General features: G+C 36.9%; 2 protein-coding genes across 2 annotated transcripts; one reads left to right on the plus strand and one right to left on the minus strand.

Annotated features, from left to right (window-relative positions):
- Positions 1 to 332: 332 nt before the first annotated feature.
- LOC145594466 (protein LPA3-like) lies at positions 333 to 3,530 on the minus strand. Its single transcript, XM_081650775.1, has 9 exons — positions 3,417 to 3,530; positions 3,148 to 3,339; positions 2,483 to 2,530; positions 2,361 to 2,400; positions 2,147 to 2,247; positions 1,497 to 1,689; positions 1,322 to 1,420; positions 841 to 958; positions 333 to 716 (listed from the first exon to the last, which is right to left on the minus strand). The coding sequence occupies exons 1-9, from the start codon at positions 3,471 to 3,473 to the stop codon at positions 596 to 598; spliced, it is 969 nt and encodes a 322-aa protein (XP_081506901.1). The 5' UTR covers positions 3,474 to 3,530; the 3' UTR covers positions 333 to 595.
- Positions 3,531 to 4,687: 1,157 nt separating this feature from the next.
- LOC145581133 (isoflavone reductase homolog) lies at positions 4,688 to 17,175 on the plus strand. Its single transcript, XM_081638199.1, has 4 exons — positions 4,688 to 5,071; positions 15,778 to 16,018; positions 16,296 to 16,499; positions 16,851 to 17,175. Exons 1-4 carry the CDS (start codon positions 4,742 to 4,744, stop codon positions 17,009 to 17,011), a joined length of 936 nt encoding a protein of 311 aa, XP_081494325.1. The 5' UTR covers positions 4,688 to 4,741; the 3' UTR covers positions 17,012 to 17,175.
- Positions 17,176 to 21,442: the final 4,267 nt, after the last annotated feature.

A 21,442-nucleotide genomic window follows, 5' to 3' on the forward strand; every position in this document is an offset into this window, starting at 1 on the left:
GTAAAGTGGGTTCCAATCTCAAGTCTTAATTTCAAGACTCAACTTGAGACTTACTTGAGATTTTTGAAGAAAAATGGGAAAAGTCTTAAGTATAAATCTTAAGACTCAAAATGATGATGTCACCACAAGTCTCAAGACTTTGGGCTAAACTTGCTCTAAATGCACAGATAGCTGGACCCTATTGATTAGGCTCTTGTTAGAATGTTAGGGGTCGACATGAGTAGCCCAAATGAAAATATCCAAAGCAGAGTTCAAACTAATCAACATACCATGGCCTGTGATCACCTAACTGTAGTAAGACACTAAGACAATAAGAGGGATAAGGTTCCAAATATCCATAACAAGGGCTCAACGATAATACATTGGTTTTTCCGATCAATTTAACAATGGATAGTTAAGTTTTTTTTTTTTTTTTTTTTTTTGAACACCCGAATACAGCATCTCAAGGAACTATTGAGCAGAATAACAACAAACAATGAACGGAAGAAATATGCTTACAATTATTGAGTTGATAATAATCTTAAGGTTTTTATGTACCTGGGGCTTTACGATCAGAAAGTACAATATACAAGATACTTGGAAGCAGCCATGAAGATCAAGCTGGTTGAAGGATGTCTAAGGCAACTTCCTTCAGAGATGGCATAGTTTCTCGTTGATGCACACAAATATACTTGTTTCCAGTCCTTCTAAGAACCTGCCAAGGCCCGGGATAACACCTGCAGTATTGTATCTTTTAAGTAATAATTCATAGAAGATACAAAAGGCTGACTCCTAAGAAAGTTCAGAAGTATGTAAAATATTTGCAACTGAGCAGCTAAATTGCAACTTTTGGCAACAAACCTGAAAAGAGTTCCACCATTTCGTCCTTTAAAATTATGAATGTAATACACTGTTTCCATTTTTGGCAACAATGTCTTGGTAAGTGCAGCCAACTTTGGGTAAAAGAATGACGGGTAGTCTGGAGCCCTTTTGTCAAGGACAATAGTCAGCCAACATGTTCATGGTTTCATACATTTTGTATTAAAGGCTTACACAGGAAGTCGAAGTTTGCAGGAAATAGAAACTCAACTGTTGCTTGGTATGCCAATACCAAACAACGGTAAGTACAACTTCCCCTTTAGTAGAGGAAATTCCTTACTAGAAGTTTTCCAACCAAACAATGTATGGTCACGTTCAAGGAATTCTGTGAGTATTACAACTACATGAGAACTGCTAATTCTCATGAAAAACCAAATGACCTAAGAGAAAGGAATTACAAGCACTTAAATCAGGCGAAGCATGCACAAACTATTCAATGTTAGCTCATGAGAATAAAGGATACATCCAGATCTTATTCGATCCAGTTCCCCATTGAAAATAATCAATTTCCTTGAAGTGTTAGCGACTGCTTCTTTATACAGTTCTTCCACAACAAGCATCTCTTCATTCAACAAAACCACATCAAAATTACATCAACAGATTCACTAAAATGAAGAGGACTGTAATAGAGGATCTACCATTCACATTGAAGTATGGGTATGCAACCAAGAAAAGCTCATCTTCTGGTCGTACACGGTCTGCCATTTTGACTTTTGTGCCAAAACCAAAATCCTCAAAAAAGGATGGCTTAGTCAAGTAATCCAATTTTAATGTAACTCCCTCAAAAACTGAAGTTCTCGCAAACTTTACTTCACTGGCTTCTGGGAAAAACTGAAATAACAAACGCAAAACTTTAATTAGTTAAATTGAAAGAATAACTCAAGGATTCCATTATACACAATCAAAAACTTCCATATTACAGGCCATAGGGCTGAGACTCAACAGATTTGATTGTCTCAATTTTATCAATATTCTCTTTTCATACCAAAATCCACAAGTTTCTATTCTCTAAGAACTTCAACTCTGAAGATTATTCAATATGGGGAAAAGGAATGTTTCTTTAGTTGATTACCATTAAATTACACAACACTCCGTGTACATAGTAGCTCGATAATTTTGAACATTTTCACAATCAAATAAATGGGGATGGTGTAACACAAAATTTGAACATTGTTAGAAGATTGGGAAATTTGTAAAATGAAGTATGCACATTGAAAAATCAAGCAAAACAGACTCCAGTTATTATAAGAAAAGGAGAATACATATAACTTTCCAGAAACATTCATACTATCCTGGTCCGGGTAGCTTTTTCAGGAGCTACAAGGCGGTCACAGAATTCACGGATCAACTGCATGCTCTCAGTCATTTCATTACCACCTTCACCATCACCTGATCCAGAAAAAACAGAATCATGCATTCATACCAGCTAAGTAAATTCAGAGTAATCTAAGGACACGAAAAGGGGGATGGGTGATATTCCAGACAAAACATATGTGTCGAACCTGGTACTGACTGCAATCCAGAAGTTGGGAACTCAATCTCCTGCACAGCATTTCTGTTAGACACAGCACTATAACTGCTTGTGCTGATAAACCAAAGTGAAACTAGAAACCACAGCACTAACCATCAACTGTATATTGTCCTTCATCGCTAATTCAGTGGCTTCTTTCGCCTGTCAATTTCCAACACAGCAGTCAGCCAGTGAGACAGTGAAGTGAGAATAAGAAACTTGATTTGCAAAGTGATTACAATTGAGTTAATTAGTAATCGCGTGGACTAAATAGAAGATCTTAGAGCCTACTCACGAGTAACTGCACTCTAATTTCTTTTGATTACAGGCCTCTACGGTGAATGATAACGGAAATCACAGTTATATAAGGTACACTGGCAGTTCAGCTCCATGTCCATTCTTTTTTCATATTTAGAACATCGATATTACTACCTCCGTTCCTCATTAGTTGTAACAAAGGGGTTTTATTTGCGAGACGTAAAAAAAAATAAAAAATTCCTTTTGTTGCAACTAATAAGAAACGGAAGTATCATTTTATTGATTCCAACAAACACTAAAGATTAAAACAGTCCAACAAGAAACAAATCAGAATAGCTCATTTACCAACAGATTATATCAACTAACCCAACATTACCCCACAAATTTAGTCACCACAATCACATGAACAAATTGTCGTATGCAATACACCCGTTGTATAAAAGTTTTGGCCTAAACGAAGAAATTAAATTAAACTTTAAATTCATGGAAAATAATTACTGAAAAAAGGGGAAAATAATTACTTGACGAAGAAGCTCAGAATAATCAGTTGGAAAGGAAGCATCAGAAACTGGGACATCAGAAGCAAAAGTAACAAATCTAGAGTGATATTTACTTCTTTTCAACTTCAATTTTGTAATTCCAAAATTCCAACTCAATTTCAAAGCTCCATTTTTGCAGATGTTGTGAGCCTCAATTAATCGCCAATTTCCAACCTAATTATTCAACAATTTCAGACTTAAATTCAATGGAAAAATAATATATGGAGAAAAAAATAATTCAAATAACATACTACAGGTGACGAGAAATATGGAATTGCCGTCGGAATTTTGGCGCCGGAAAACGGCATTTTTTTCGGAAAAAAAAAAGAGAGGAAGCTAAACAAAAACGGTTAACATTATCTGTGTCTTTTTTAAAAAAATAAATAAATAAATAAAATGATATTTGTAGGTTGGGTATGGGCCGGTCCACTACATGCTGGCTGTAATGAGGCTGTTATGGGCCAAAAAAATCATGTTACAATGATATTTGTAAGTTGGGTATGGGCCGGTCCACTACACTTTGACTTGCTTTTGTGATTTATGGATACGATAAAGTAGAGTCATGTGGAATTTTGTTTAAATCGTCTCGATGTATTAATATCCATTTTTTTAATTTTACAATGGTTATAATTAGAGATATTAATCGTTAAAAACATGTGTTGACAAGCGTGATAATAGAAAGGTGTCAACTAATAAAAAACGGAAGAAGTATAATTTTGTAGGTACGTGTTAATACTGAACAATTAAATAGATTATTAATGTACAATTGACATAATTTTAAATCGATTAATGTATCAAGTCCATGTAAACCACTTTAAAAAATAAAGGGAGTATAGTACTTGTATTCCGTATTTTATTTTTGTAAACTAGTGAAAGTTATACCAATTAGCTCGTTGTATTCTGGTTGGGCTAGTGCCAAGATTCATATCCAAACCTGTCTCGTATATTCAGTTGGATATTTGATGTGTAACGGGCTCATGTTAGAGGCATTATTTGTGAGATATGGTGTGGAGTACTATATAAAATTTCTTTCTTACAACTAAAAATTAACGATGTTAGTGTTTTAAAATGATATTTCGACCCGAATTTAACAAGAGATTTTGATGTTTATAACAATGATTTTTTCATAGTAAAAGTTATGGAGCAATTAAATTTGTCATTGCTTATTTGTAACCCATGGACTACACTACATATATCATTGTCAATAGTTATTTTCTAACAATAGTTTGGTGCCCTTTTATCTTGTAACGACTCAAATAGTTAACACTTGGAGTGCAAAGTAACTTCCACCAAACAAATTTTTTTGTAAAAAATAATTTATACTACCTACTAAGCTAAGGCCACATTTCTAAGTTGTACAGTGACTTCTAGCTAGCTACTCTACCAAACATTATGTCAATTTCGTAAAGTAACCTTTTGTTTTTTTTCAAACACACTACAATTCAACGGTAGAAAAAGAGGCTATATATATTTTTAAAAAATCCTCACCTTCATATTCTTAAGCCACAAATTGCTAATATAAACATAACTCAAAATTTTATTACAAAGTTGTAAGATACTATTCAAGGATTGAAAAATGGCAAAGACTAAGGTGCTTGTTGTAGGAGGGACAGGTTACATAGGCAAGAGGATTGTGAAGGCATGCCTAGCACAAGGCCATGAAACTTATGTTCTCCTTAGGAAAGAAATTGGCCTAGACATTGACAAGCTCCAGATGCTTCTCTCCTTTAAGATGGAGGGTGCTCGCCTCGTCGAGGGCTCGTTCGATGATCATCACAGCCTTGTCGAGGCGGTGAAGCTTGTAGACGTCGTGATCTCAACCATGTCTGGTGTTCACTTTAGAAGCCATAACATTTTGCTACAACTCAAGCTTGTGGAGGCCATTAAGGAGGCTGGAAATGTCAAGGTATATATGTTCTACTCTTGTACGTCATATTTTATAATTATATATGGAGTAGGATTTTTTTATAATTTTATTTTATAATGATCACACAATTCCTGACTTTGGTGAAAGTAGGTAACAATGTTATGGATGAGTTTGTTTGGAACGTACAATAACTACTATTGTTTTCAATTAGTCAAAATAACAAGGGCCTTTGATAAACCTCATGTAAATAGACTAATTGTACCGCTATACATACAGACATACAATATCACAATAACCGGTGAGTATCCCATGCGTTGTCCCGAGTTGCTATTATTGTAGACGTTCAATCGTTAAAAAAAAAATTAAAAGGCTTTTAAGAATTTTAATTGTCATTGTCAAATTAAAATTGAGTTTTTTTTTTAGTATTTATTTATTTTTTAATTCAACCTTGTGGTTTGCAGTTATATAATTTTGGGTTTTTCTATATAGTAACCCTGTTTTTTTCACTTTTCTACGTTGTGCCCTAACATATATCACTTTCTACACTGTAACCCCAATATATTTTTTGTTTCCATACGGTAACCTTTCCGTTATCTTGCCGTTAAAAAATTCCGTTAGTGGGGCCCACTCTCCATTATTAATATTTTTTATTGATTTGTGCGTTGAAAAATACTCCGTCAAAGGTTTCAAGGGCTATTTTGGTTCTTAGGGGTCCAAATTGAGCTCAGATTTGGCAAAAAAATAATGTAAATGTCTCGTTTTTCTTATTAAGAAATGTCTCGATATACGTGTTCACATTTATGGGCTCAATTTGGACCCTTAAGGGCCAAAATAGCCCTTGAAACCTTTGACGGAGTATTTTTCAACGCGCAAATCGATAAAAAAATATTAATAATGGAGAGTGGGCCCCACTAACGGAATTTTTTAACGGCAAGGTTACCGTATGGAAACAAAAAATATATTGGGGTTACAGTGTAGAAAGTGATATATGTTGGGGCACAACGTAGAAAAGTGAAAAAAACAGGGTTACTATATAGAAAAACCCTATAATTTTTTTACATATTAATAACATACTTGATCTGATAATGGGCATAGATGCTAAAATAGTTTTCATTCTTATAAAAAGTTGAAGGTTTGATCCTCCTTATCCTTAACTTTTTATATGGAGTTATGTTGGTTGCTTGGGTGATGTGCGTCAGTGCGTGACATTGTTTAGGTGATGATATGGCGTCATAAAATATTAGAAAGATAATATGGCGCAATAAAAAAAAATTATGTGATCGACGTTTTAAGAAACGCCTTTTAATATGTAGTATAAATATGAGGTCTAAATGCACCAACTTATTATCGTCACTTATGACTAGAGTATTGGCGTACACTTCATCTATTATGAATAAATTGGGTTTAGAATATGGAAAAAACCAAAGGTAGACACTAGACAGGGTCCACATACAGGGTTACCCCATGATTTTTTTTTTTTTTTTGAGGTAAATCGGACGGGATATTATTAAATTAAATCAAGCTCCGCCAAAGTTGTTAAACTTTGCGGAAAAGGACCCAAACAAACGTATTCCTTACAACCATTACTATCCCACCTAGCTACTAAGTGAGCTAGGGTATTACCCGCCCTCTTTAAATGAGAAATATGAAACGAGGAAAAGGACATTGACAGCTTATCAATTTCACCAATGAACTGATAAAAAGGAGACAGCCCCATTGCATTCTTCAAGACTCCACTGACCACATTACAAGCATCACTCTCCAAAAGAATCTTTGTGTAACCAAATCTTAGCGCAACCTGCAGCCCATACAAGCATGCTGCTGCTTCTGCAACATCAGCACTCCACCCCGCTTCTTCTTTACTTACAGCAGCCACCATAACAGCCCCACCATGGTCTCTGATGACAACACCTAGACCCGTTTCTGCCCCTGTATGAGCATCACAATTAATTTTTACCCTACCCTCGGGAGGGCAGCACCAGGAGCTAGCAGAAGAGGGGAATTGAAAAAGCACGGGTTTCGCAATCTGCTGCATATATTCACCATAGTCTACCACCAGCTTCACAAATGCAGCAGCTAAATGAACAGGGCTCACCGTAGTATTATCAAAAATTTTCTGATTTCTGGCACTCCAAGCAGCCCACGCTAAGGTTGACACCTCTAACAGCTCAGCCTTTGTTACATTTGATGCAAACCACACCCATCTCTCAGCAAACGTAGATGTTGGAGCCTGAGTCAATAGATTAGTATATTTACTCGCAGCCCAAATCTCTTTAGCAAGTGTGCAATCAAAAGTGGCATGAGTAATTGTTTCGCTGCTATTGCCACAAATTGTGCACGTACTCTCAGGTAATAGGTGTCTATACATCAGTCTCTCTTTCACCCCCAAAAAGCCTTTACATGCTCTCCATAGAAAGTGAAGCAGCTTAGGAGGACCATTGAGCTTCCACAGGCGTTTCCATAAATCACAATCTCCCTGAGAATGACGCAACGTCGAGCTATTTTTGCACATCCAGTAACCTGACTTGACCCTGTAAATCCCATCCTTTTCAGGCCACCAAAACATAGTGTCCTTTGGACGACTAGGCAACAAAGGAATTGATAGTATTAGAGCACGGTCACCTGTTGCAAAATTATTTTGTATGAAATTCGTGTCCCATCTATTATAATGTGGCTCAATGAGATCAATAACACGCAAATTCATATCACTCGACACATTTGGTGTTGGAACCAGAGTAGACGTGTTCCCAGGAAGCCAAGCATCACTCCACACCATAATATTACTACCATTCCCCAGTCTCCATTTCATCCCCTCAAGTAGTAGAGCCCTCGCACCCCATATACTCCTCCAAGTGTAGCTCGGATCACACCCACACTCCGCCTTCAAAACATCCCCATTCTTGAAATATTTTGCTTTAAGTATTGAATGTAGGATAGTGTCCGGGTTATGATGTAATCGCCAACATTGCTTAGCCAGTAGAGCTTGATTAAAACACCGCAAATCTCTAAATCCCATACCACCTCGACTTTTTGGAAGACAAAGTATCTCCCAACGCTGCCAATGTAACTTTCTACCCTCATCAGTAGACCCCCACCAAAATCGAGCAAGAATAGAGTGAATCTCATCAATGATGCCATCCGGAATTTAAAAGATACTCATCATATATGTGGGAATGGCCTGAGCCACGACCTTGATGAGTATCTCTTTTCCCGGCTTTGATAATAATTTTTCCTTCCACCCTTGGAGCTTCTTCCAAATCCGCTCTTTGAGAGTTGCAAAAATAGCTTTTTTTGATCTTCCGATTATAGTAGGGAGTCCCAAGTACTTCTCATGGCGATCTACCTCACGAACACCCAAAATATCGATAATCTCTTGTCTTCTGCCATTACTCCCTTTTACTAAAAGCAACCTCTGTCTTCCCAAGATTGACACTCGACCAGATGCTCTCTCATATTTACTGATTATATCAGCTATCACTGAGCATTCCCTGGCATTTGCTCTAGCAAAAAGAATACTATCATCGGCAAAAAACAAGTGAGATACTCTAGGTGCCCCTCTGCAAATTCTAGCACCATGAATAATATTGTCCCTAGCAGCCTTAGACAACAAAGTAGAAAACGCATCAACACATAGTAAGAATAAGTACGGAGAAATTGGGTCACCCTGACGAAGTCCTCGCGAAGGAATAACTTCCCCACATATGCACCCATTTACTTTAAAAGCAAATTTGACACTTTCCAAGCAGCTCATGACCCGATGAATCCAATTTTCCGAAAAACCCATTCTTTCCATCACCTTAACCAAAAACACCCATTCCACCCTATCGTATGCCTTACTCATATCCAGTTTTAAGGCAATCGTACCCTCTCTACCTTCCCCTCCCCTCTTCATGGCATGGAAAATTTCAAAAGCCACAAGAGCATTATCACTAATCAATTGACGGGGGACAAAAGCACTCTGATTTTGTGAAATAACATCACCCAAAAAAACTTTCAATTTATTTTCCAAAGTTTTCGACACAATTTTATATATGACATTGCAACAACTAATTGGTCTAAACTCCGTGATATGTTTTGGCTCATCACATTTTGGGATCAAAACAACACAAGTATTATTCACCTCCGACAAATCAACCTCTCCTCTCCACCACTTTTTCACAAAATTAATAATTTCAGGACCAACAATATGCCAAAATTTCTGAAAAAATAAAGCATGCATACCATCAGGTCCCGGAGCTTTGTTTGGGTGCATTTGAAATAAGGCCTCCTTAATCTCATCTCCGGAGGGTTCACGATCCAGTAAGGCATTCATATCATTCGGCACAACCTCTTCCAAACCCGCAAGAGCATCTTGAAAACCAGTAGGGGAGCTCGTAGCAAATAAATTCGAAAAATAGGCCTCAATAAGTCTTTCGATATCAACTTTTTTATCACACCAGACCCCGTCATCATTCATCAGTCCCATAATTCGATTTTTTGCTTTCCTCTGGCTAGCTTTGTGATGAAAGTACTTTGTGTTTTTGTCCCCGTTACGGAGTTCATTTACTCTCGCCCTCGTATGCCAATAACTCTCTTCGAGCATATACAAAGAATTAAGTTCCTTTGTGATATTCAAGCACTGATCAAGACGAGCACCGTCCATAGTACCTTCACGCAACTCTGCTAATTTTTTCTCTGCAATTTTTATCTTCTTTTTTATTGTGCCAAAAGTCAATGCTGCCCAAGAGGCCAATTTCTCACCACAATATGCGATCTTCCCAGCCATACTCAAGCCCACCCCACTCGTCCAACCATCAAGCACCACCTCCTTGCATTCCTCTTTTGTGAGCCAAAGTTGCTCAAATTTGAAGGCATTACTGCCCACATTATCATTGCCTTTTTTCTTCAGTGACACCATGATTGGGGCGTGGTCCGAGTGCAAAATAGGGAAATTTCGAACCTCAAAGTCGGGGAAGAGAGCACACCAACTATACGTTGCCAAGAACCTATCAAGTCTTTCTCTTACATAAGTTCTCATAGAGTTTCCCCTCTCCCATGTAAATTTGCTTCCCTTAAAACCCAAGTCTCGTAAAGCACAATTGTCAATTACACACCGGAAAGCATCCATAAGACTCTCCCTCCTTTGAGTTCCACCTTCCTTTTCGGACATACTCGTCACCTCATTAAAATCACCAAACATGACATACGGAACGTCACAATTATCACATATAGACGACATAAGGGACCAAGTTTTATGCTTATTTGCTTGTTCCGGCCATCCATATATACCCATAGCACTCCACTTTGCCACATTATCACTATCAACAATATTTGCTGCAACATGGTGTATCGAATATGAGACCACGTTCACTTTTAGCTCTCTCCACCACCCATACCCCCTGACTTTCCCACACTACTAATACACACACCATCCTTAAACCCACACCTATTTTTTATTTTTTGTAAAACTTTTTCATCAATCATCGTCTCCATGAGAAAGACAATATTCGGCATTTCCCTCCAACACAAGTCTTGGAGGGCACGAACTTTCCACGGGTTGCCAAGCCCGTGGCAGTTCCAACTTATAATTTTCATTGTCTTTCGAGGGCTTGGTTCATCCCAAGACCCTCTACTTTCTTAGTGATCGAAGCTCCAGTACCTTGCACCTCCACTTTCAATTTTTTCACACCCTCCTCCCCTGCCAATTCACACTACCCTGCTCCATATTGCGTCTCCTTTTTTTCATTCCCGCTAACATCTTCTTAACACCCTCACCCTCCCCCGTGTTTGACCTCCCTGCACTCACCCCCTCTTTCCCCCCTACAGCATCCTCATTCTCCTGGCTAAACACCACCCCACCATCCTCACCAACCAACTCGTTTTCACCCATAATCACATCCCCCTCCATACCGCATACCCCATCATCTACAAGCTCCTTATCCCCCTCATCACTCAATAAAGGTCGTGGTCTCAACACAGTCTTATTTGTACTCTTATCAACAATAGCAATAAGTCTCGACTCACGCACCTTTGGAGAGCTAGTCGAATCAGATTGAGGTGAGTTAAATAACAGTTTTCTTGCAGCTCCCGGGGGACCCAATCTAATAGCATGAGGGTCATTATACACCACCTTGCGTGTGTTCTTCTTCAATTGGAAGTTCTCAACCCACTTCTTCTCTTTCTCTCTTTCCCCAGCATCAAAACGAGTTCTCTGAGGAGAAGCAACCAGGTATGGTCCATATTGAAAAACTAAAGCTGTTTCACCCTCACGCTTTTCTTGCTCCATACATTCTTTATCTATATGGCCTAGCTTGCCACAAAAATAACAGAAATCCCCAAGTCTTTCATATTTGAGACCAATCCACTTCGTCGAATTTGCACTCGATGCTACTTTGACACCCCTCCTCAACGACTTATCAATATTGAGCAGCACCTTCACTCTCATCTCCTCTTCCCAGCCAAGGGGATCACTATCATCGAAGGCAACAAAACCCCCTAAGCAATCACCAATCTCTTTTGCAAAAGTCATGTTACGCATACCAAAAGGCACGTCCAGCAGTCTAACCCAGAACGACGAGTATTGGAACACCACATCAGACGGTTGTTCGTCCCCTTGCACTTCTTTCAACAGCAGCAACTGGTTATCGAAAGCCCAAGGCCTCCCCTCAAGAACTTTATTCTTATCATCTTCATTAAAGAACTAGAAAATATAGAGGTTTGTGTCGATTACACGAATTGCGACATTATCAGTTAACCTCCATAAATTTTTCATGACTCTTTTCATAGCTTCAACATTGTAAGGTTTGCTAGTCAATAGTTTTCCCACCAGTGACAAAGCAACCCTCGATTTTGCCATCCCATCATCAGGCACATTCAAATTACCCCCAATAATGGTATCCTCCTCATCTGTCAGTTTCAATTTCTCCCAATCCCGAGCCAACTCACTAGCCAAGGTCCCAGGAGATCCCATCATCAATCACAGTATCGAAAATCACAAACAATCACAGAAGACAAGCACTGAAAACGTAAAGAAAAGGAATTTTTGCTCGAACCCTAAGTCGCCTCACAAAACCCTACTCGAGGGACTTTTTTTATTTTCTAGGGGGTTACCCCATGATTAATAACACAAGATTAATGATTTGGTGCAAATGAACGACTTACGTCCTCGTGTCTTATATTATACGAGGACACCTGTAATAATAAAAATATGCTCGGTTTATTTTTCACATTATAATTAATGGACAGTTTTGCTATGGCTACAATAAAATTGTAGCTATTACAATAACAAAATCTACACCCTTATCATCATTATGTAAAGGATTTTTGGTGAAAAACTACCTTTTATATACAACTTTTTATGAAAAACTACCTTTTAAAAAAATTGTTGTAAATAACTACCTCTTTTTAAAAAAATGTTGTAAGGGACTACCACTTGCCGGAGTCTGACCATTGACTCACTTTTCCGGCGTTGACCACCCACGTGCCGGTCACATGACCTTTATTTTTTTCTTCTTTTTTTTCTATGCATGCACCACCAACAATGCCACCATCTTGACCACCACCCCACCACCACAACACCTCAACCCACCTCAAAACACCCTTACAACCGCCCCCACGCATCCCAAAACCAACCCAACCCCACTTGAAACCGCCTCCACCCCGGCAAATCCAACACAAACCCTCAATCGCTCCCCAATTCCGCGACCTTCAAACAACAACACCATTAACTCCGTTCCCCTGCCATCACTCTCCATCTTTACCTCTTGACGCCACCAATAATTACACCACCACACCCACCAAGCTGCAAATAGCAACCATACTAACCACCATCCCAACCACGGTACACTTACAACAATAACACAACAATCAAATTAAAAAATTAATAATTGTAAATACCAAACAATTGAGGAAAGGAAGGGAAGGGTTCTGGTTTTCGAGGGGGTCGAAGGAGGGTGGGCGGGATTTCGAGGGTGAGAAATGCGTAGGTGGGATGAAATTTGACCGGAAATTGATAATTATTTGAGGGGTGGTCAGAAATCAAGAATCAAGGGGAAGGGGAGGCGTTTCAATTCGGGGGAAATGATGAGCAGTAATGGGAGGTTGGCAGCGAAAGGGCTGCCACGCCGGAAATAATGGAAGTGGGGGTAGGGAAGGGAGTGGCCGGAAATTGATAATTCTGTTTGGGGGCTGCAAGAAGGGGTAAGGAGGGCTAGGGAAAAGGAGCGTTGCGGGGGTGGGGGATGGTCGGAATTGGAAAAGGGAGGCGGAGGCCGGGGCAACCAGTGCAGCAGTCAGAAACTGGACAAGGGAGGGGGAGGTGACGGCGAGGGGGTAGGGGGTGGTCAAAACTAGAAATGGGAGGAGGAGGAGGGGGTGGGGTGGTTGAAAATGGGAAAAGGCCGCCACGTGAGGTGGTCAACGCCGGGAAAGTGAGTCAACGGTCAGACTCCGGCAAGTGGTAGTCCCTTACAACATTTTTTTAAAAAGATGTAGTTATTTACAACAATTTTTTTAAAAGGTAGTTTTTCACATAAAGTTGTATATAAAAGGTAGTTTTTCACAAAAAATCCTTATGTAAATTATAACTATTGATTTAAGTTGACCATAAAAAATACCCAAAAAAAAATTCTTTAACTGTTTTTTCCTTAATCCTCTACGCAATAATCTACTCCATTCCCTCAAAAAAAAATTAAACTACTCCATTGATAAATTTTATAAAGTACGAAGAACAAAACAATGCACTTAACTGCTTAATATGAAATCCATCAATTAGTACAAGAATTTTGGAGAGCAATAATTCAATCATTATGAACTGTATAATTGTGCTACGGAGTATCAAATTAGCCATGTAACTCGAATAAAACTATCCAATGTATAAAATCATATTCCTTTTTCCTAGGTTAGTTGGTAGTTTTCCATTGATTGATTTTTGGTTATACTTTGATCCATCCTCCATACCTATCTAATGGAGATTTATGTTGAAAGTGAATACTTGGAAGAGTTGAAACTGCATCAATGGCAGCGACAAAGAAGTTACTTTTTGCAGTTTTTTTTTTTTTTTTTTTTTTTTTTTTTTTTTTTTTCGTAAAAAATAAAGTATTTTTTATAATTAATTATAATTGGGAAGTCAAATATATAAATGGACAAGATTAATCATTAATATTTAAACGGTTGAGATTGAAAGTAGTTTTTTTTTTTTTTTTTGAAGCATAGATTGAAAGTAGTTACAATGGCTACATTTTTTTATAGACACAATTAGTCTTCTGAGATCTACAATGCAAATATAGTTCTTGAACATTTTTAATCCAACATAAAATTAATATTTTTTTCAAAAATTATAAAATAATAATAAAAAATTACATAAATGAAACTAAAAAGTTGATAAATAAATATAAAAAAAGGTTATAATCATATTTTATACCAAAAATAAAGTAATATAATCTTTTACTTGGAGATAAATATATCAATTATGAGCTTCATAAAACATTGTCTTATTTCAGGCGATCACCTTTTCACCTATAATTTATGGCATAGTAACACATATAATTATCATGATTTTTCTTTCAAAAAAATAATAATAAAAAAATGGTAGCATGATTGTATTTGATCTAATTTGAAATTTTTAAATCTGAATTGATTTGATATGATTATCCAAATTGATGAAAATTTATAAATTAATTCAAAAAAAAAAAAAAAAAAAGAACGTCATTAGATTTGTATCAATCAATAAGCAATTTCCAAATATAAAATTTTCACAAATTTTTAATTATGAAATTAAAGAAAACGATAAATAAACAATATTAAACTAACAAAATAAATTAAAATTTGAATGTTATTATGACATGATCTAATTCATCCTGAAATGATCTGAGCAAATATCAACTTAAATGTGATGCACAAACTTTCAAAAAAATCGGGTGTACAATAATTATTCTACATCCATTTTAAATCTCTCTTAAAGTGATCAAAAGTTACCCCTAAAATGAATAAAAGTTACCCTAATATGTATAAAAGTAACCCAATACAAATAAAAATAATCTACGTTTTATTGGTAATTTAAATGACTAAACTTCAATTATTAGTGATTGAAAGTAATTTTATCACCCTTATAAAACTTTTTTTGTTCGATTTATAAAAAAAATCATATTATGTTCAAAGTTACCCAAAAAAAGGCAAAAAGTTACCCTAAATTGGCTTAAAGTTACCCCTATACTGCTCGATGTACACTAATATTAGTGTAAACCGGATGTATACAAAAGTTTTATAATGAGATGTTCACATTATTTCAAAATCAAAACACAAATAAATTAAAATGTCTATTATATCTAAAATAAATATATATCAACTAAAATAAATTGACTAAACATAAGATAGTCATGGTTGTTGGTACAAAAATAATATTTATGGGACATACTATATTATTTAGTAAAATCCACTACTCATTAGTGAAAGGTGGTACTACTCCGTATTATTTATTTATTTGAAGCCTATACAAAAATAATATATATGAGACTTATTATTTAGTAGCCCAAACAAAAAAGTTAAAGATACAAATAGCAAACATTTTCAAGTTAATCACCTATATATACTAAGAGTTTAATCAATACGTACTCGTAGTATGCATTTATGCCTTTATGGTGCAAATTTTCCATTTGTAAAAATAACATAAGTTTCATAAAAAAGAAAGCATAGGTTTAATTTGTAATATAATTAACAATAAGTATATTATGGTGCATGTTTATGTATATGTACATGTATATATGCAGCGTTTTTTGCCATCAGAGTTTGGTATGGACCCGGCAAAAATGGGAAATGCACTTGAGCCAGGAAGAGTTACGTTTGATGAGAAGATGATTGTGAGAAAAGCAATTGAAGATGCTCAAATTCCATTTACTTATGTAATTGCTAATTGTTTTGGTGGTTACTTTGTTGGCAACCTTTCTCAAATGAGCTCTCTTCTTCCTCCTAAGGATGATGTTGTCCTCTATGGGGATGGAAATGTCAAAGGTACCTTTCGATTCAAGCTCCATCTCTCCATATGTCCAAACTATAATTTATTTGACGCATATTTAATATTTTGGCTCTTATTTTTTCAAAATATATAAGTTCTAATGATAAATCTACTAAGTGTAGAAAAACGCATCAAATGAATAAAATGTACCCTTAATAAGGTAATATAAAGTTATTGACTAAGGAATGCATGTATTAATACATGTTTCATACTACGAACTTGTGTTTGTCTAGAATGCAATTAATTTTAACAGCGTGACGTTGGTTGCAACAGCATGCTTCATGGACGAGGATGATGTTGCAACATATGCTGTGAAGACAATAGACGACCCTCGTGCAGTAAACAAAACAATTAACATCAAACCTCCAGAAAATATATTGTCTCAAAGAGAATTGGTTCAAATGTGGGAGAACCTCACAGGAAAGGACCTCAACAAGCACACCATCTCTGCTCAGGATTTTCTTGCCCCTATGAAAGGTACAATTTTCAATTTACTATGTGCAATTGTACATTAGTACTCCCCCACCAAAATAATAATCGCATATACTTATATTGTTGTATAGCTGTTTATTAGGTGAGAGTGAGAGATAGCTTAGGTGGTTAGAGCTCCATTCTTAATTCCAAGAGATCTTGAGATTGATTCTCATGACTATCACCAGTTTCCTTGTAGTATAGGTTAGTCGTGCTATGTAATTAAAAGCATGATTAATTGCACTTGTAGGTAATTCTTGCATATGATTAAAAATTTTGTTAGTGGTATTAGTTTCCTTAGCTTTATTAGACCCTTTGTGTGTGATAATTGTCTCAATATTTGTTTTTGTATTTCAGATGCTGAATTAGCACACCAAGTGGGAATAGGACATTTTTACCACATATTCTATGAAGGATGCCTTACTAATTTTGAGGTAAAAGATGATGAAGAAGCTTCAAAACTCTATCCGGAGGTTGAATACACTCGGATGCATGATTACTTGAAACGCTACTTGTGAGAAAAAAAAATAATTAAAGCTTTTTTAGGCCACCATTTCCTTAATTGCTCAAAGTGTTCTCCTTGAATTATGTCTGTTATTCAAAATTCTCCATAATAAGGTGTAATAAAAAAATAAAATAAAACAATAATTATCAAATTGGAAATTGTTAATTATATTTGTTCATTATGTAGGGTATGTTCACATTTATTGAACTGAGCTGAACTGATTAAAGTTGAATTGAACTGAACTAAGATGAAATGAATATTTTATGGGAGATGGAAATTAAGAGCTGAAGTGAACTGAACTGATTGAAGCTGAACTGAACTGATAGAAGCTGAGCTGAACTAAACTAAACTGATTGAAGCTGAACTGAATTGAACTGAACTGAAATTAAGTAAATGTGAACAGGCCCGAACTTTACGATATATAATTTTATAAAATCTGATCTAATTTGTTCTCATTTCATTTTGAGAAAGATAAGTAACAAGTCCTAAAAAGCAAACTCAATAGAATTCATGTATTTTTTTTTAACTTTATATTTTTAACCTTAGTTTGGCCTATATATAAACTAAATTGAACATACTTATTGAAAGAAAATTATCGTTAACAACAACAACAATAATAATAATAATAATAATAATAATAATAATAAAAACAGTACTCCGTAGCTTCTTTAGTTTTTCTCCAATGGCTTACGCTTACCGACTAACATGTGCGCACCGTCTACTATACCGGCCCAATTAGTCCAAACTCGGGGACGTGGCACGTGGTTTTCCCCGTATATTATGGCCGGCAATTGCATGAATGAATAATTAATCATGCCATGAATTGATGTAAAGTGATCAAAATAACCATTCTCCTTTCTTACTTTACAATTTTAACTGTTTAATTCATCCAAAAATCCCAAATCCCTTACTAATTACAATTATGTGAAATTGTTAAGTACATGCCCAGATTACAACACAACCCACACTTGGCTTTTGTAAAGACTTGAACTTTAGCTAGGTTCTCATTAGCACATGGCAAAGGAATATATATAGTACAAGGCGGAGAGTTTCCTTAGTCGTATCAAACTAAACTAAGGAAACATGATAACTATGGAAAATAAATATCCTAGCAAAATATTTCCTAGATAAAATATATTCTCCAAAGCTAATTATAATATACTCTAATTACATCGTAATACCCCCCCCTCAAGTTGGAGCATTAGGGTCGTAAATGCCCAACTTGGAAAGAAGATAGTCAAACTGAGACTTGCCGAGAGCTTTAGTGAATATATTCGCCAATTGATCTTTACTAGACACATGTGACGGGGAAATCAAACCTTCTTTGATAGCGTCACGAACAAAATGACAATCAACCTCTATGTGTTTCGTACGCTCATGAAACACAAGGTTCCTTGCAATATGCAATGCTGCCTCACTATCACAGAACAATTTAATAGCCTTAGGATGTTGCACACCCATGCTCAACAATAGACGCTTGAGCCACTTTAATTCGCAAGTGGCTCCATTCATACACCTGTACTCCGCCTCTGCAGAAGATGTAGATACTGTAGGTTGCTTTTTAGTTTTCCAAGAAATCGGAGATTTTCCTAGAAACACTAGCCATCCTGTCAACGAACGACGAGTTAGAGGACACGCCGCCCAATCTGAGTCACACCACCCTTCTAAAGTGAGCTCACTATCTGAGCGCAATAATATGCCTTGGCCAGGAGATCCTTTGAGATAGCGAACAACCCTCAAGGCCGCCTCCCAATGTTGAATGCGTGGTTCATGCATAAACTGAGATAGAATGTGAACTGAATAGGCAAGATCTGGTCGAGTGACCGCAAGATATATGAGTCGACCCACGAGGCGACGATAAGCTTCGGGATTCTTCAGTAATTCGCCACTAGCATGGGCAAGTTTATGATTTTGTTCCATGGGAAACCCACTAGGCTTTGCTCCCAATAAACCTGTTTCAGAGATAATATCTAGAGTATACTTCCTTTGACACAAAAATAATCCGGAAGAACTACGGGCTACCTCAATGCCCAAAAAATATTTAAGAGGTCCAAGATCTTTCATTTTGAAGCAATCACTGAGATATGCTTTGAACGCCTTAAGTGCAGCGGAATCATTCCCAGAAATAATAAGATCATCCACATAAACTAAGACAATAAGTTGAGTTTTTCCATTAGTATATATGAATAAAGAATAATCTGAATAGGATTGGATAAAACTATACCGTTTCAGAGCAGTCGTCAACTTTGCAAACCAACACCTAAGAGCCTGTTTCAAGCCATACAATGATTTGCGTAACCTACACACCAAAGAAGGATCCGAGCTTTCAAATCCGGGGGGGGCAACTTCATGTAGACCTCTTCATGAAGGTCACCATGTAGAAAGGCATTGTGAACGTCCATTTGACAAAGTTCCCAATTTTTGCAAGCTGCTATTGCAAGAAAGGCACGAACTGTGGTCATCTTTGCCACCGGTGCAAAAGTTTTGGCATAATCAATTCCGGCTTGTTGATGATTACCGAACACTACTAATCTTGATTTGAGTCGCTCCATATCACCATTTGACAAGTATTTGGTCTTATAGACCCATTGACTGCCGAGAGCACGTTTCCCGGGTGGAAGGCGCTCCAAAGTCCATGTTCCATTGTCCTCTAGAGCACGAATTTCTTCCTTCATAGATTGTCGCCACTCATGATGTTTCATTACCTCCTTGAAAGATCTTGGGTCATTACCCTTGATAATAGCTGCAAGAAATTTTTGATATTTGACAGAAAAATTATCACAATTTATGTAATGTGCTAAAGGATAAGGGGTACCTGAGGAGCGAGTGGAAGGAGAAGAGAGTGGACTATTAGAAAAAATCGTATGTGTCACAAAATCACGATGCAAGACATTGGGAAACTTTTGACGATGGCCGCGACCCAACACTTCAACATTTGCGTCATTACCTTGAATTTCAGGTTCATGGGGCAGCCCATCATCATTGGGATCAAGAGACACTAACTTGGGCTGCTCAAGGATAGAAAACGGCCCATCTCCCTGGCTAGAGGACGAGATGGGCTGCGATGGAGAAGGCCCCGCACTCGCTGGAAACCCATCGCCCTGACCAGAAGGCGACTTGGGCTGCAATGGAGAAGGCCCAGCGCTCGCTGGTGTGGCTTGAATGGGCGCTGGGTCTGTAGCAAATTCGGGTTGGGCTAATTGTTCAGTAATTAAGTTTCCAACCTCAGTTTCTTCGTAAAAAATCAACTCTGAAAAATCCTCATGAATATTTTGATCAACATATTCATTAACTGGAATGTTCACCTCCTCCGGACTCCCAAACGGAAAAACTTCTTCAATGAATTTCACATCCCGGGAGACAAAAAATTCTTTTGTAGTCAAATCAAACATTCTCCACTCCTTTTTTCCAAACGGATAACCCACAAAAATACACTTTCGACTACGACTTGCAAACTTATCACCTTTGGTTTTTTTGTTATGAGCAAAGCATAGGCAACCAAAGGTTCAAATAGTGTCAAAAGAGGGTGGTTTGTCAAAAAGAATTTCAAAAGGTGTTTTATTTCCCAAGAGTGGGGTTGGGGTGCGGTTAATTAGATGAGCGGCAGTGAGAACACACTACCCCCAAAAATAAATTGGTAGTTGTGCAAGAAATTGCAAAGCACGACTTACATTCAAGATATGTTTGTGTTTCCTCTCTACACGCTGTAGGGAATAGATTTCAAGCGTTAAACCCCTAGCTTGAACCCCACTGTGATCATACACTAAAGTACGGTGGCGTCCAAAAGGGAATGAAGAAGATAGAGCAAAAGAGTCGCCAACAAGTTTTAGGAACTTGTAAACCGTTCACAGGGTGAGGAAGGTTACACCCCTTAACGATCCAAGAGATCGTCAACTCCATAAGGTCTAGAACCAAATAAGGGTTCGGGGATGAAGGTAAAAATCCAACCTAAAAGAGATTGAACCTGCCCTAATAATAGGCCTCTACTTTATTCTGATCGTATTCATGTGCGCTTTTTAATTAACATGCAATCAATAGGTTTAACCCTAAACCTGTTTATCTATGTTGGTTGAATATAATGCACAAATAAATCTATTATTGGCGATTACTTGAATTATAATCACAGTACAATAACCCTAAACAAGATTATTAATTATCTTATTAAGCGTGATTACAAATACCAAATTCCCTTTAAACATGCATAAAAGGCGTGATCAAGCAATAAATAATAAATATCATCAAGCAACATAATAATCATGACAATAAAATTATAACAATAATAAAATTATAATCATTAAAATAATCATAATAATAATATTCATAATAATAATCGTCATAAGTAATAATCATCATCATGTTCATGTTAATATTAAAGCATAATAATAGCAAGATCCTAGGCATGATACTAACAAGATTAATAACAAACCCTAGCATGTCACTAAGC

Source organism: Chenopodium album, chromosome 2, assembly GCF_948465745.1.
Source record: "Chenopodium album chromosome 2, dcCheAlbu1.1, whole genome shotgun sequence".
NCBI classification, from domain to species: domain Eukaryota; kingdom Viridiplantae; phylum Streptophyta; class Magnoliopsida; order Caryophyllales; family Amaranthaceae; genus Chenopodium; species Chenopodium album.